This window comes from Podarcis pityusensis, assembly GCF_964106645.2.
Source record: "Podarcis pityusensis genome assembly, chromosome: 7".
NCBI classification, from domain to species: domain Eukaryota; kingdom Metazoa; phylum Chordata; class Lepidosauria; order Squamata; family Lacertidae; genus Podarcis; species Podarcis pityusensis.
This window is the reverse complement of record NC_138031.1, coordinates 1,919,252-1,934,945: the sequence shown is the minus strand read 5'-3', so window position 1 is coordinate 1,934,945 and position 15,694 is coordinate 1,919,252. Positions and strand designations below refer to the sequence as shown.

At 47.5% G+C, this 15,694-nt stretch overlaps 1 protein-coding gene across 2 annotated transcripts in view; it reads right to left on the bottom strand.

The window, feature by feature from the left end:
- The window catches only part of SLC39A4 (solute carrier family 39 member 4), a 62,298-nt gene that overhangs the window by 18,094 nt on the left and 28,510 nt on the right, over positions 1 to 15,694 (bottom strand). For both annotated transcript variants that reach the window (XM_081012587.1, XM_081012586.1), the window contains exons 2-6: positions 11,363 to 11,647; positions 9,261 to 9,465; positions 7,681 to 8,039; positions 5,374 to 5,545; positions 10 to 182 (exon numbers count right to left, since the gene is read on the bottom strand). In XM_081012587.1, the coding sequence (XP_080868713.1) occupies positions 10 to 182; positions 5,374 to 5,545; positions 7,681 to 8,039; positions 9,261 to 9,465; positions 11,363 to 11,647 (1,194 nt within the window). The remainder of the gene's footprint in view (positions 1 to 9; positions 183 to 5,373; positions 5,546 to 7,680; positions 8,040 to 9,260; positions 9,466 to 11,362; positions 11,648 to 15,694) is intronic.

Here is a 15,694-nt window from a genome sequence, read left to right as displayed (position 1 = left end):
TGAACTGACCGTGGGGATGAGGTGCAGCATGGCATCCCCAGTGAGGGATCCCACCGCCAGGCTGACGAAGAGCTGGATCACGTACTGGTAGGCGCTGATGCAGGTGGTGCAGAGGAGGACGACGATGCCAAACAGGGCACACAGGCAGATCAGCAGGGTCGCCAGCGAGCCGTAGATGTATTCTGGAAAAGGGGCAATGAGGAGTTGCGGGGAAAGAGTTAAACGTTTCAGAAGATGACATCGTACATTTCCGGGCACAATTCAAAGTGTTGGTGTTATGTACTGAGTTGAATAGGACCCAAAATGCAGCAGTCTGATTGGCCCTAGAACTATAGGATTCAGCATGCAGCAGTCTGGTTGGTCCACAGGAGCCACCCAATCCAGCTCCAAGTGGAAGTGAATCCGCAACCTGATTGGCCTACAGGAGAATCCCGGAATTAGCCAATCATGTGAGGCTCATTGTGTAAATAATGTATATAAAGCAGACATTCTGGGGGAACTTCTATTCCTCCTCACCAATATGAGCCGAATAAAGAGCATGAAATCCACTCTCGACTCCGAGTATATTTCACTGGTGACGAAGGTGGGATTCTTGGCAGACCTGGCAGTGTTTGACCCAGGCCTCTATCTCTCTGTCAATCCCCGGCCACCACACATAACTCCTGGAGAGGGCCTTCATTCTTACTACCCCTGGGTGTGTCTCATGTAGTGCTGACCTTGAAAGCCCTAAACGGCCTCGGCCCAGTAGACCTGAAGGAGCATCTCCATCCCCATCTGCCTGCCCAGACACCGGGGTTCATCTCCCGAGGGCCTTCTGGTGGTTCCCTCCCTACGAGAAGCGAGGTTACAGGGAACCAGGCAGAGGGCCTTCTCGGTGGTGGCACCCGCCCACCAGATATCAAAGAGAACAATTACCAGACTTTAGAAGACATCTGAAGGCAGCCCTGTTTAGGGAAGCTTTTAATATTTGATGAATTATTGTATTTTAATATATTGCTGGAAGCCACCCGGAGTGGGTGGGGTATAAATAATAAATTATTATTATTATTATTATTATTATTATTATTATTACTATTATTATTATCATCGTCTTAAACTATATGCCTAACATATGGGGTGTGACTATTGGTCAGCGGAAATGGATTCTCCAGGCCCTTACATCTGCAAGAAGATCGATATTAATATATTGGAAGGATGAAGATATTGCCCCCTTGGATAAATGCATAGATGGCAGGACATCTCTTGCAACCCATTAATAATAATAATAATAATAATAATAATAATAATAATAATTAATAATTTATTTATATCCCGCCCTCCCCAGCCGAAGCTGGGCTCAGAGCGGCTAACAACATCGCTGTCAGAGGAAGATTATGCTATTATCAAAACCATTGTGAACCATGAACCAACATATACTTGAGGGAAACAATAAGCTTATCTGCTTAAACACCTACTACATAGTTATGTAACTTTTTAATTGTTATTTTGTTATTGTTGTTTTCCTCTGCCTTTTAAAATGCTTTTTATGTATCCTTTTTCTTTTCCCCTTTCATTTCATATTAACTTTAACTCACTGTAATACTCTCAATAAAATTAAAATCTTAAGAAAAGAATGACACAGGGGAAAAGATGTCTGTCGAAGCACCGCTGGGCAGAGAGGCATGGAGGCCATTGGGAAGGTTTAGCTTAGGAGAGGAAAAAGTCAGAAGTGACGTGACAGAAGTTTATAAAATTATGTGTGGCACGGAGAAAGCGGATGAAGTTTTTCTCCCTCCTAACTCTAGAATTTGTGGACATCCAATGCTGAAAGTTGGAAGATGCAGGGCAGATAAAATCATGCCGTGCAGTTTTAAACTGCGGAACTCACTGCCACAGGAAGCGGTGATGTGCACCAACCCTGTTGCTGGAAACCACAGGAGGGGACAGCGCTCTTGATCTCGAATCCTTCCAGTAACTGGGATTCAGAAGCATTATTGCTAATTGGACAGTGTCTGAAGGACTTAGAGCAACAGAACAATCTGGCCATTATAAAGAAATTCTGTCCTTGGTATGCCTTTCCCCCCCTTTCTCAGTTTGATTCCCTGGCACCATATTTGTATAACTATCCCAAAATACAGACGTGCCTTCTTCACACTGGCCAGATTGGATGCGATGCCCTCTGCCGTACTTGAGGGCAGATCCCAAAAGATTCCAACTGAGAAACGACTCTGCCCCTGTGGAGATGGCAATCTGGAAACAGTGGCTCATGCTCTCCTGCCCTGTCCCCTTTATGAAGATCTGAGGAATGAGATCATCACCCCTCTCTTGCTTACCATCCCAGGCCGCCCATCTGCGGCCATATTGTTCTTTCTTTTATCAGATCAAAATGATCAGACAACAGCAAAGGATGCTAGGTTTATCGAGGGTGCAATGAGTTTAAGGGCCACTATCTGAACGATAATCTTGGTCATCTGATTCCCCTTTTTACCCATTGCTGTCTTTTTATTTGTTCCTTACGGGGTCCTTGCTGCGGGATCACATTCATCCAGTGCTATGCCAACTGCACTGGCTCCCGGTGGAGTACAGGGTCAGGTTTAAGGTGCTGGTTTTAACCTTCAAAGCCCTATACGGCCTAGGACCCTCGTACCTACGGGACCGCCTCTCCTGGTATGCCCCACAGAGGAACTTATGGTCTTCAAATAAAAACATCTTGAAGGTCCCAGGCCACAGAGAGGTTAAGCTGGCCTCAACTAGAGCCAGGGCTTTTTCGGCTGCGGCTCCAACCTGGTGGAACACTCTGTCACAAGAGACAAGGGCCCTGCAGGACTTGACATCTTTCCGCAGGGCCTGCAAGACAGAGCTGTTCCGCCAGGCCTTTGGTCAGGGCGCAGCCTGACTCCCTCCTTTGGCAATCTTTACAAAACTTTAGTTTATGGTTGCCATCAATTTTGATTTTAATCAAATTTTATAATGTTTTTATAATGTTGCACTATTTTAGTGTTGTTAGCCGCCCTGAGCCCGGCTTCGGCTGGGGAGGGCAGGATATAAATAAAATTTATTATTATTATTATTATTATTATTATTATTATTATTATTATCATATATTGCTTGTTTTATGTTGCCATGGCCGTTGGCTAATGCAATTACAGTTTACCTTTATACTCATGCTGGCAGAGCCCAGTCATCCTGGCTAGTAGCCATCAAAAACCCACTCCTCCTCCATGAATGTGTGGCTATCCAAGTTGTGGCCGTTCCTGCCCCTTGTGGGAGGGAGTTCCACAGTCTTAACTATGCCTTGTGTTAAGAAGTGCTTTCTTTTATTCATCCCAAAGTCCGCAAGCAAGACCAGGACTCTTCCCGCTTGCAATTCCCAGCTGCCGGAAGAAGAGCAGAGCCATTGTGGAAGTGGAATATCTTTTAGTCCCTTCCATGGCATGGCTCTCTCGACAGCTGTCAGCTGTAGTGATCAGGTAGGATTGCTATGAGGAAATATAAAAAATATGGAGCAAGCCATTTGTGTCAGCAATGAAAGCATTGCGTTGACTGGCTTTGAGCCATTTTGATATGATTTCTGATCAATCCAAACCTCTGCGTCTCTGTCCTATTTCTCTATGCCTGACAGGCACGTATCAGCATTCTAAACACAGGCCAGTTGCTTCATCAGGCATCCTGGGCCATAAAAATGATAGTTTGCTTTGATGTAACTTTCCTTGGTTATGTTAAGCTTTAGATAGATCTTAAGAGCCAGGAAGAGAGTTCACAAGGAGATGGTAAATACTCTTTCCTTGCCATCCTTCCATCCTCTCTTGTTTATTGCTGTTTATGACCTCTGCAGTTTCCTAAAAGCATTGCTTCCTCTTTTATTTACTCTCAGATTGTGTATGCATGCTCAGAGTAGTCTTTGTAGTTAAAAGAATTTCTTCTGTGATAGACTATATGGAACTGGCCGAGATGACCGGCAGAATCCGTGACCTGGGAGAGGAGAAGATGGAGGAGGACTGGAAGAAATTCAAGATTTATTTACAAAAATATTGTAATTTGAGTGAATGTTAAGCAGGATGCTAGATCATAAACAATTGACCACCACTAAATTAGATGATTTAAGAAAATAAGTGAGACTGAGAAAATATAAACCTTCTTGAGAATTACAAGATTATAAATATATAGATGGGACATAAGAATGCAAATAAGATAATAAATTGCTGGCAAAAAGTTACAACGATGAAAGTGGGAGCGGGAGGTGTGAGGAAGTCCAAAGAAAATGTGAAATTATGTTAAGATATATGTTATACTGTTTATTATATCTATTTTTATTTTAAACTCTAATAAATATTTAAAAAATAAAAAATAAAAGATGTGCTCCAGCTTGGCCGAACAGTCAAAAAAAAAAAAAAAAATAAAATAAAAGAATTTCTTCTGATCTGACTTTGTCCCCACGTGGGGGTTATGAAATGCTCAGACGAAGTCTGATTGGTTCTTAAGAACACTGTGTAAAAAGTTCATAGAATCATAGAATCACAGAGTTGGAAGAGACCACAAGGGCCATCGAGTCCAACCCCCTGCCAAGCAGGAAATACCATCAGAGCACTCCTGACATATGGTTGTCAAGCCTCTGCTTAAAGACCTCCAAAGAAGGAGACTCCACCACACTCCTTGGCAGCAAATTCCACTGTCAAACAGCTCTTACTGTCAGGAAGTTCTTCCTAATGTTGAGGTGGAATCTTCTTTCTTGTAGTTTGGATCCATTGCTCCGTGTCCGCTTCTCTGGAGCAGCAGAAAACAACCTTTCTCCCTCCTCTATGTGACATCCTTTTATATATTTGAACATGGCTATCATATCACCCCTTAACCTCCTCTTCTCCAGGCTAAACATGCCCAGCTCCCTTAGCCGTTCCTCATAAGGCATCGTTTCCAGGCCTTTGACCATTTTGGTTGCCCTCCTCTGGACACGTTCCAGTTTGTCAGTGTCCTTCTTGAACTGTGGTGCCCAGAACTGGACACAGTACTCCAGGTGAGGTCTGACCAGAGCAGAATACAGTGGCACTATTACTTCCCTTGATCTAGATGCTATACTCCTATTGATGCTTTTGTGTTCTTTTGTGAATAAAAGTTCTTTTGTGAATAAAACGACGTGGGCCGGAGGGTGGACAGGAATTATTATTATACGCACTCCTCCCAGAGTCTTGCTGGCTCAAGCCTCTGTGTGTTATTAATCAGTGTCTAACCCTTCCTTTGCTTTGGGAATGCCTCAGTAAGCTACTGGGCGTCTTACGCAGAAGCAGCCTTAGGACCTCAAGCCCAGACCTTTAACTGGACAGGTTCCTACAGGACTCAGCAATTTGGTTTCTAATTGGCTTAAAAGACCAGTTCCTTTTTAAGGGTGCGTGGACTCACTCTGCGCAGTGGTGAGCCGCCCGTCGGCAGGGGCGTTCCGGGAGGCAGAGCAGGCTTTACTCAGCTGTTGCTGCACCAGCGCTGGGCTCACGCGGCTGAAATCAGGGCTGGAGATTCCTGCGCCTTCGTCGATCCCGTAAATCTCAAACAGGTCACTGGGGCTGAGGCAGACCTGGAAATAAAGACATGCCCCCCAGATGAGTGAGCCACAAGGAGATCCCAAGGAGACTAGGGTTGCCAGTTCTTCAAATGCCTCGTTCAGCCCGGACACTGAGGTCCAGCGCCGAGGGCCTTCTGCCGGTTCCCTCGCTGCAAGAAGCCAAGTTACAGGGAACCAGGCAGAGGGCCTTCTCGGTGGTGGAACCCTCCCTGTGGAACGCCCTCCCACCAGATGTCAAGGAGAAAAACAACTACCAGACTTTTAGAAGACATCTGAAGGCAGCCGTGTTTAGGGAAGCTTTTAATGTTTAATAGGTTATTGTATTTTAGTGTTCTGTTGGAAGCCACCCAGAGTGGCTGGGGAAACCCAGCCAGATGGGCAGGGTATAAATAATAATAATAATAATAATAATAATAATAATAATAATAATAATAAATGGCCCCTATCACCATGCCTTTCGCATCCATTTGATCTGTAGCCATTGGAACCAGGTGATTCCTGTTATGTGTTCCATGGTCTGTTTTCCTGAGCTTGAGTCTGGACTAAGGATTCTGAGCTCCTGTGTTTTGATTCGATACGTGATATCTAATCACAGAACATTTCAGGATTTGGGCCTCTGCCCTTGCCCCTTGAACTCTGAGTTGTGATTCGCAGCTTGGACGTTTAGACAGCCAATCACATTGGGAGTGGGAGTGGCCCAGGCTTTCAGGAATGTATATAAGCAGTTGCTTTGCCCCTGTTCCCCAGTTATGTACAATGGTACCTCGGGTTACAGACGCTTCAGGTTACAGACGCTTCAGGTTACAGACTCCGCTAACCCAGAAATAGTACCTCGGGTTAAGAACTTTGCTCCAGGATGAGAACAGAAATCGGGCTCCGGCGGCGTGGCGGCAGCAGGAGGCCCCATTAGCTAAAGTGGTGCTTCAGGTTAAGAACAGTTTCAGGTTAAGAACGGACCTCTGGAACGAATTAAGTACTTAACCCGAGGTACCACTGTATCCCGTAAGGCCGTGGAGGTTTGGTGTTATGTATTCAGTGGTCTGTGTTTGCCTGAGCTTGAGTCGACCAGGGATAAGCAAACTTTTTCAGCAGAGGGCCGGTCCACTGTCGGGTGGACCGGGGTTAAGAACTTTGCTTCAGGATGAGAACAGAAATCGTGTGGTGGCGGCAGCGGGAGGCACTATTAGCTAAAGTGGTACCTCAGGTTAAGAACAGTTTCAGGTTAAGAACGAACCTCCAGAACAAATTAAGTTCTTAACCTTAATTAAGTTCAATAAAGGTTCTTGCTGTTATCACTGTGTCTTGCCTCGTGGGACCCACCTACACTTCAATTCTAGAACCATAGAATTGGTTGGAAGGGACCCAAGGGGTCATCCAGTCCAGCCCCCTGCAATGCAGGAATTCTGTGACGCTTGTCACGGCAAAGAGGTTCCCTTGCTGATTTCTACAGGTCAGCTGGCCTTGAGTGGCATAGGAGCAGGCCAGACCAGCTTTTTTTCCTGGTCAGATGGCAATCCCAAAGACAGACACACAAAAGCAGACAGACCCCTCTCTGCTGCCTGACAAAAACCCAGCTACAATCAGAGTCCTGTTCTCAGTTTCTTGTCTAAGCGCTGACGAAACACATGGAGTGGGAAAAGAACTTCATCATCTGCCTCTGGGCTCTGCCCTTCATGAGAAAATCACCTGTTCCCAACATCACCTGATGCACGGAGGGCAAGGCAACATCCCCCTCCCCCTCCACACCATGTGGAAATTAATTTGGTTTTTATTTAAAAGCCTTTGTGTGCCAGCTTTCATCACGTCAGACGTTCATCGGACTTTTAAGTCAAATTCTCCTTTCCCTTGTGGAACATGAAGACAAGGAGGGAGCCCAGGACCAGGGATGGGAAACTAACGAGCAACATGATCATGGTTGCTATCTAGCAGATCCATAGGTGCCAACTTCCTGGGTGCCCGGGCACCCACACAATTCCCCATGAAGGGGCCAGGCACCCATAAATTTTGTTGCCAGGGCCATGCACGCTGTATGGCACCCACGGCTCTGGGCACCCGTGGTTGCAGGGCCAAGCTGGCGCTCCTACCCTTGAACCACCAAGCGGTCTCTCTCTTTAGATGTTTGTGATGGGACAGAAAACGCTCCTCACCGTATCCCAGACGTTCGCGTCCTGCCCTCCTGTTCCATGCAGACTCCGCCTCCGCCGGGCCATGTTCTTCTCCGTTCGGTTTCCAGGGTGTTCCATTTCATCGCCATGGTGGTGGTCAGTGTCATTGCCGTGGTGATGGTCCTCGTGATCACCATGATCATGAAGGTGATGGTCCTCGTGACCCTCGTGGTCACCATGATCATGAGGGTGATCGTGCGTGGCGCCCTCGTGCGCGTGGTCGTGGTGGCTGCCAAGCGCGTGGTCGTCGTGAGGGTGCTCGTGCCCAGGTTCCCCGTGGTCGTGTCCTGTGTGGGACGCCTCAGGACCCACTTTGAGCTGCTCCATCAGCCTGGTCAAGCCTGTTGCAAACACAGAAGAGGCCCTGATCTCACCAGATGCCCTCAGGATCTCTGCCACGTGCATTTACCACCAACCCAACTCCTTGAGCTCTTTGCACACTCTCTATCAAAGACTTACGGAGCTGGTGGCAGCAGCAGCACCAACAGCCAAGGACTTTCAGGCTCACAGCCTTCAGCTGCGATCCTAACCCCCGCTTACCTGGGAATAAGGCCCATTGAATTCAACAGGACTTATTTCTCGGTGGACATGGATTAGAGAGACTGCACTGTTAATGTCTCAATAGCACTCTCACAAAGTCCCCAGCTGAGCTTTTGACATTTGTCTGTTCCATTTTGTAGCTACGCCACACCCGGGTGTATTTCCAAAGATGGATTGTAACTCACTCTACGTGGGGCTGCCCTTGAGACTGACCCAGAAACTCCAGCGGGTGCAGAATGCTGCAGCGAGACTCCTTATGAGGTCCTCTCTGCGGGATCACATTCACCCGGTGCTATACCAGCTGCACTGGCTCCCGGTGGAGTACAGGATCAGGTTCAAGGTGCTGGTTTTGACCTATACAGCCCTATACAATCTAGGACCCTCGTACCTACGGGACCGCCTCTCCTGGTATGTCCCACGGACGACCTTACGGTCTTCAAATAAAAACATCTTGGAGGTCCAGGACCACAGAGAGGTTAGGCTGGCCTCAACCAGAGCCAGGGCTTTTTCGGTCATGGCCCCAATCTGGTGGAACGCTCTGTCACAAGAGACCAGGGCCCTGCGGGACTTGACATCTTTCCGCAGGGCCTGCAAGACAGAGCTTGCACTTCATGCACCACAGAGCCTACGACTTGCTGATCAGAAGGTCGGCGGTTTGAATCCCCGCGACGGGTGAGCTCCCGTTACTCGGTCCCTGCTCCTGCCAACCTAGCAGTTCGAAAGCACGTCAAAGTGCAAGTAGATAAATAGGTACCACTCCGGAGGGAAGGTAAATGCCGTTTCCGTGCACTGCTCTGGTTCACCAGAAGCGGCATAGTCATGCTGGCCACATGACCCGGAAGCTGTACGCCGGCTCCCTCGGCCAGTAAAGCGAGATGAGCGCCGCAACCCCAGAATCGGCCACGACTGGACCTAATGGTCAGGGGTCCCTTTACCTTTACCTAAATTTACTTCTAATGGTTTGTATAATAAACACTATCAAATTCAAAAAACAAACAAAAAAACCAGTGGGATGAAATTACCTGCCAAGGTGAGGTTGTGGGTCTTGTTGCCGTAGAGCCCAAAGATGTACTCCACAAAGTAGTGCTCGGGGGGGAGGGCACGGAAGCAGCCCCCCGCCAGGGCATGGTAGGCAACGGCTGCCAGCACCCGCCCAGCTGGCTCCAAGGCTACTTGCTTGGAGATCCGTGCGCTGCTCTCCAGGATCTGGTCCACTCCTGCGCAGGGCTGGGAAGGAGAGGAGAGCAGGTCAGGCGACAGGCTGAGTCTCTGAGGCTGCTCAGCCGAGCAATTTATTTCACAGGATCCTAGAATGTTAGAGCTACAAGAGACCCTCAGGGGGCATCTAGTCCAACCCACTGCAAAGCAGGAATCACAGCTACGTATTTGTGCTTTATTTTGTAAGCCACCCTGACAGCCATGGCTGCAGAATGTCTAGCGATGTACTTAATTTAATGGCAAGACAGAGGAATAACAGAGGGTGGCAGTGGAGGAGAGAAGGACGTGAAAAGGGAATGGAAGTGTGGGAATTTAGCGATGGGAGCAATAAGAAAAGCCTGTGTGTCTTGAGGCTTTTCTGTCTTAGCAATGAGGACTAGAAAGTTGGCCTTGTCGTATTTAACTAGCTTTTAACTGCTCCCACCTAGAGCTTTATCAAGTTCGGTCTTCCTCCTCTTCCTTGCCATCAAAGACCAGATGATTAACAGTAGAGAAGATTAGAGTTGCCAGCTGTCCCCTCCTTAATTATAGTGTGACAGACAGATATCCAATAGGTAGAACTTTACCCCATCAGGAAAAGACAGGAAAAGCTTTTGCTGTCTAATTTCCATGCCACCGTGCGGCTCTCACAAGCACAGGAGGCAAGGAGGCAATGGCAGGGCAAGGGGAATGCTAGCATTTTAATTACGGTTTTCCTTTAACGGGCATCACCATTTATCAGGAAATTCGTCTTGGCAGCATCTCTCAAAAACATGGAGTTTGACCTGGCCAGGTGAGAGTTGTAATCCAAAACACCTGAAACTCACCAACGTGGGGAAAACTGGTCTGCACATTAAGCTACACGTGAATTATAAACTTATTAAAATCTTAGTGTATAGAGAAATGTTTTGCTCTGTATCACAACCCTAGAACTCATGGACATCCCGTGAAATGGAAATTTGTCAGATTCAGGGCAGACGAAAGGAAGGCCTTTGTCCCACTGCACCCAGTTAACCTGTGGAACTCCCTGCCACAGTAGGCAGGGATGTCCACCAATCTAGATGGCTTTGAAAGAGGGTCAGACAAATTCATGGAGGAGGAGGGCTATCGATGGCTCCTAGCCAGCATGGCTCTACGACGCCTCCACAGTTGAGAGGCAGCAATGCTTCTGAATCCCAGTCCCTGCTCTAGTGTTCGAATTCTGCTTGCTGGTTTCCCATTGGGTGATCTGGTTGGCCACTGTGAGAACAGAAGGCTGGGCTGGACGGGCTGTTGTTGGCCTAACACAGCAGGCTCCTCCTTATGTTCTTAATTGGGATGGGAGTAGATCCTGCCAGCAGATCCTTTCCCAGGTGTTACCTCTCTTAGGGCCCTCGTATTTACGGGACCGCCTCTCCTGGTCTGCCCCACAGAGGACCTTAAGGTCCATGAATAACCATAGTTTAGAGGTCCCAGGCCCTAAGGAAGTCAGACTATCCTCCACCAGGGCCAGGGCCTTTTCAGTGGTGGCTCCGACCTGGTGGAATGCTCTGTCCCATGAGACCAGGGCCCTGCAGGATTTAACCTCCTTCCATTGGGCCTGTAAGACAGAGCTATTCCGTGTGGCCTTTAATTTGAATTCAGCCTGATCTTTTATTTCGCTTCCCTCCCCTTTTATGAAGATCACCCGCTCTGAGACCCCACAGGTAATTCTCCCCTGGCCTCCTCGCTGGCCCAAGTAGGACCAATTCAGCCAGCTAGCCCTGGGGATTATCGAATCTATTTTTAATTTTTGAATGCTATTGTTATTCATGTTTTTATACTGTATTTTATGCTGCTTTTATAATTGTTTTAAATTTGTTGTTAGCCGCCCTGAGCCCGGATTTTGAACCGGGAAGGGCGGGGAAGAAATAAATTTTGTTGTTGTTGTTGTTGTTGTTGTTGTTACCTCACTTCTTTCATTCTCCTGGATGTTTCTCTGAAGGGCCCCCATCAGCTCGGCCACCTTCTCTCGATCAGGCTTAGTGGGAGGATTCCCCTCTAAGAATTCGCTCTGCAAAGTGCAGACCTTGGCCACCCAGTCTCCGTCCGCCACGGCCCGGCAAGCTGCCGTGGGGTCAGAGAGGTAGTAGACCAGGCCAGCGGAGAACGGCAACAGCTCCGAGGATGTGAGGTTGGCATCCCTGGGAGTTTTTCTCTTTGTGAGTGTAAAAATATCCGAAGCAGAGAGACACTGGAAGGGGGAAAGAGAGAGAGAGAGAGAGGGGAGGGGGACAATTTGTTATTTTTGCACAGATTTTTATGGTTTCCATTATTTGAATTTTTATTATTTCGGTCCCAGACCAGTTCCAGCCCGCATACAATATCAAGGAAATCATAAAACACGATAGGGATACATTTGAATTTGCAATTAGGTGTAACAGGGATAATACAGACATAGCAACAGTTAAAAATATATAAATTAAAACTTAGTCTCTAACATATAACCTAAAATTATCATTTAAAACCTTAATTATTATGATAGCACAGCTTGTTCCCTAAGTTTTATGGCAATCGCACAGAATTTGGCTACCCTTAACGTGATCTCAGGAGCCTTGTCCTCTACCAGGGATCTTAGACATTGAAGTTCGGATTCATTTGGAGATTTGGTTTTCATTATTGTGTCTTTTTAAAATAAAACCCTACGGTGTTTGTTCGTTTTTCCTTTGCAAGCTGCCCAAATGATTCTGTTCATGGGTGGACACATTTAATAATAAATAAACGACATCTGACGCAGAGTGCTGTGTAACTCCGAAGCTTGCACACGCTGACATGAAAATAAAAGAACTTTTTGAAAGTAAAGCGGCCTCGAAGCTTTGTGGCTCCTCTGAAACTTCTGGAGGGCACCTGGTTGGGGAAGGCTGGATCAGGCCAAAGATCTATTGCACCTAGCGTTCTGTTTCCTGCAGCTATCAGCTGGATCAGGGCCTCTGAGATGCAGGGGACAGAACATTAATAAAAGTGAACTTCTTGGGTGTTATCAGCACCAGATAAGAGGTGAATGACTCACGTGGGATTTGAACCCAGCTCCGACTAGGCCGCTCAGCCTGCAACTAGATGGGTCTGGATAGCTTTGGGCTGAGACAAACCATGGAGTCCTTGGCTTTTGCCCTGGTGCTGATAAAGGATTGCTGAGCTGTTTGCAAAGCCTGGATAGGTAGTTTAGGAAGTTGCCAGTTGTTTGAAGCTATTCTGTCAGGTCTGGTTGGGGCCAGATGACATGAAACCCAGCCAGATGGGTGGGGTATTAATAATAATAATAATAATAATAATAATAATAGGCAGAGGCACCCCCTTTCCTCTTTTTAATTTAGGACAAGAAAAATCCAGACCCAGAAAACTCTGATCCCAAATGCCTGTGAAGGGTAGGTGGGTTCCCATGAGGCAAGGCACAGCGATAACAGCAAGAACTGTTAAGTTGGGGGCGAACATATCAGACGACACAGCGATTCTTCCAAAACAGCTCTTTATTTGTAAGCTGGAACAGAACTGAACTGAGGAGCTCAGTCAGCCTGCTTATATAGAGCTCCAGAACAATCGTAACTGTTGCAACTTTCTAAAACTATCCAATCACTGAACGTCACTTTCGAGCCTTCATTTGCATACAAACTATCCAATCACTGAACGTCAATTTCGATCCTTCATTTGCATAACTATCTACAGTATCCCCCTGCTGGCCCAGGGTGAGAACTTCAGTACATAACAAGAACCTTTACTGAACGACATAACTGGGGAACAGGGGCAAAGCAAATGCTTATATACATTCCTGAAAGCCTGGGCCACTCCCACTCCCAACGTGATTGGCTGGCTAAACTTCCAAGTTGCGAATCACGAATCAGAGTTCAAGGGCCAATGGCATAGGCCCAAATCCTGAAACGTTCTGTGATTGGACATATCGGCTCAGAACACAGGAGCTCAGAATCCTTAGTCCAGACCATGGGTAGGCAACCTAAGGCCCGGGGGCCGGATCCGGCCCAATTGCCTTCTAAATCCGGCCTGCGAATGGTCCAGGAATCAGAGGACAGTGGTACCACTGGTTGCGAACGGGATCCATTTTTTTCCTGATTGAATCAGTCAAGCGGGTGCAGGAATGCAGGAATTCTGTCACTCTTGACACGGCAAAGAGGTTGCCTTGCTAATTTCTACAGGTCAGCTGGCCGTGAATGGCGTAGGAGCAGGCCAGACCTGGTCAGATGGCAGTCCTAAGGCAGGCATCCCCAACCTTTGGCCCTCCAGATGTTTTGGCCTACAACTCCCATGATCCCTAGCTAACAGGACCAGTGGTCAGGGATGATGGGAACTGTAGTCCAAAACATCTGGAGGGCCAAAGGTTGGGGATGCCTGCCCTAGGGGGATCTTGTTGCTTTTGATTATTACCCATCGAGAATTTCTTCTTGAAAGAGGTGGAATGTAGCCATGTTCGAAATAAATTCGACTTCTGCAGTTTTTCCACCCCGCTGCAGTATCGCTGCGCCGGCCGAAACTGCTATAGCTCTATCGTTCCAGGAATGGAATGCCTTCCTCCCTAAGGCAAGCGTGCCTCAATGTGTGCCAAAGTGGGTGGCACCCCAGGGGAAGGTGTGCATGATCACACCTGGAGCCTGACATTCTCGCTTGTGTACTTCCGAGCGTGACGCTGGCAGAGAGTACAAAGAGTCATTCTCTCTGTGTCTCTCGCAACCTGGCACACGTTCAACTTACGTCTGGGTGCCTGCATGTCTCCTCCGCACTGCGAAATACGAGGCAGCAGGAAAAGAAATACCTCTTTGCACAGTGAGGGTTGAACTGTGGAACTCTCTGCCACAGGAGGCAGTGACGGTTGACAACTCGGGAGGGCTTAAAAAGAGGGGTAGACAAATTCACGGGAGAGAAGAGCTATCTATGGCATTTTTGTTAGGGATTTTAGGACAAGAGCTGCCAAGGAAAACAAAGACTTTATTCATGTATGCCACAACAGTGACAAGAGTCTTGATAGCACAAGGATGGAGGAACGAAGAAACCCCGACAAAGGAGCAGTGGCAAGAGAAGTTGATGAACTGTGCAGAATTGGCTAAACTGACATACAAACTGCGAGATGAGGACAACTGTGACTTCAAGGAAGAATGGGAACTTTTTACAAAGTATTTAAAAAGACAACAAAGACTCCTTGGCAGGTTTTGAATAAACATACACAAATTTAGTGCTTGATAACATGGTAGATAGATAATATAAGGATGGAAATAGTTTTATAATATGCAGAGAGTGACATGGGTTGAGAAATCAGAGAGAGGAGTTGAGGAATGTCTCGGTGGGGTTTGATGGGGAATGGGGGAAAAAGGGGGGGGGAAATAATGAATATGATATGTTTTGATATATTGTTATGTTGAAATTGTTAATTTTTTTTAAAAGATCCTACTTACTGGTGTCTCACAGGCATCTGCTTGGTTCTGCTGATGTTCACCAAGCAAACAGAAACACATAGTTCTTCAGTGAGTCTCCCCACAGCCTGCACCCAGCAGAATAGGAATGAAAGGGGAATCTGCAAAAAAATATGGCTCTGCTGGGAGGGATGTCTAGAGGTTAGCATGGTCCATCCTAGCAGTATGTCTGCATCTGGAAATAAGATGCGGAGGTGACAGACAGGGGCGTAGGAAGGGGGGGTGCAGTGGAGACGGTCCGCCTCAGGTGCCATCCCAGAGGGGGGGTGACAACCCCCCCCGGGCGGATCGCACCGCCGTGCTGCTCCGGATGTAGGAGCGGCTAGCTGAGCCACTGGTGACAGAGGAGAAGGAGCCTGCAGGATCAGGCCAGCTGCCCATTTAGTCCATTTGATGAGGAGGGACAGGATAGAGACAGTGTGGCAGAGTGATTAGAGTGTAGGACTTAATGTGCTTCACAGGCTTGTTGTGAGGGTGACATGGCAAGGGGGAGGATCTTGTAACAACAACAACAATTTACACTCTGGGTGGCTTCCAACAAAGATCAAAAATATATTAGAATGTCACACATTAAAAACTTCCCTAAACTGGGCTTCCTTCAAATGTCTTCTAAATGTCTGGTAGTTTTTCTCTTTGACATCTGGTGGGTGTTCCACAGGGTGCCACTACCGAGAAGGCCCTCTGCCTGGTTCCCTGTAGCTTTGCTTCTCGCAGGGAGGGAACCGCCAGAAGGCCCTCGGCGCTGGATCTCAGTGTCCGGGCTGAATGATGGGGGTGGAGACGCTCCTTCAGGTATACTGGAACAAGGCCGTTTAGGGCTTTAA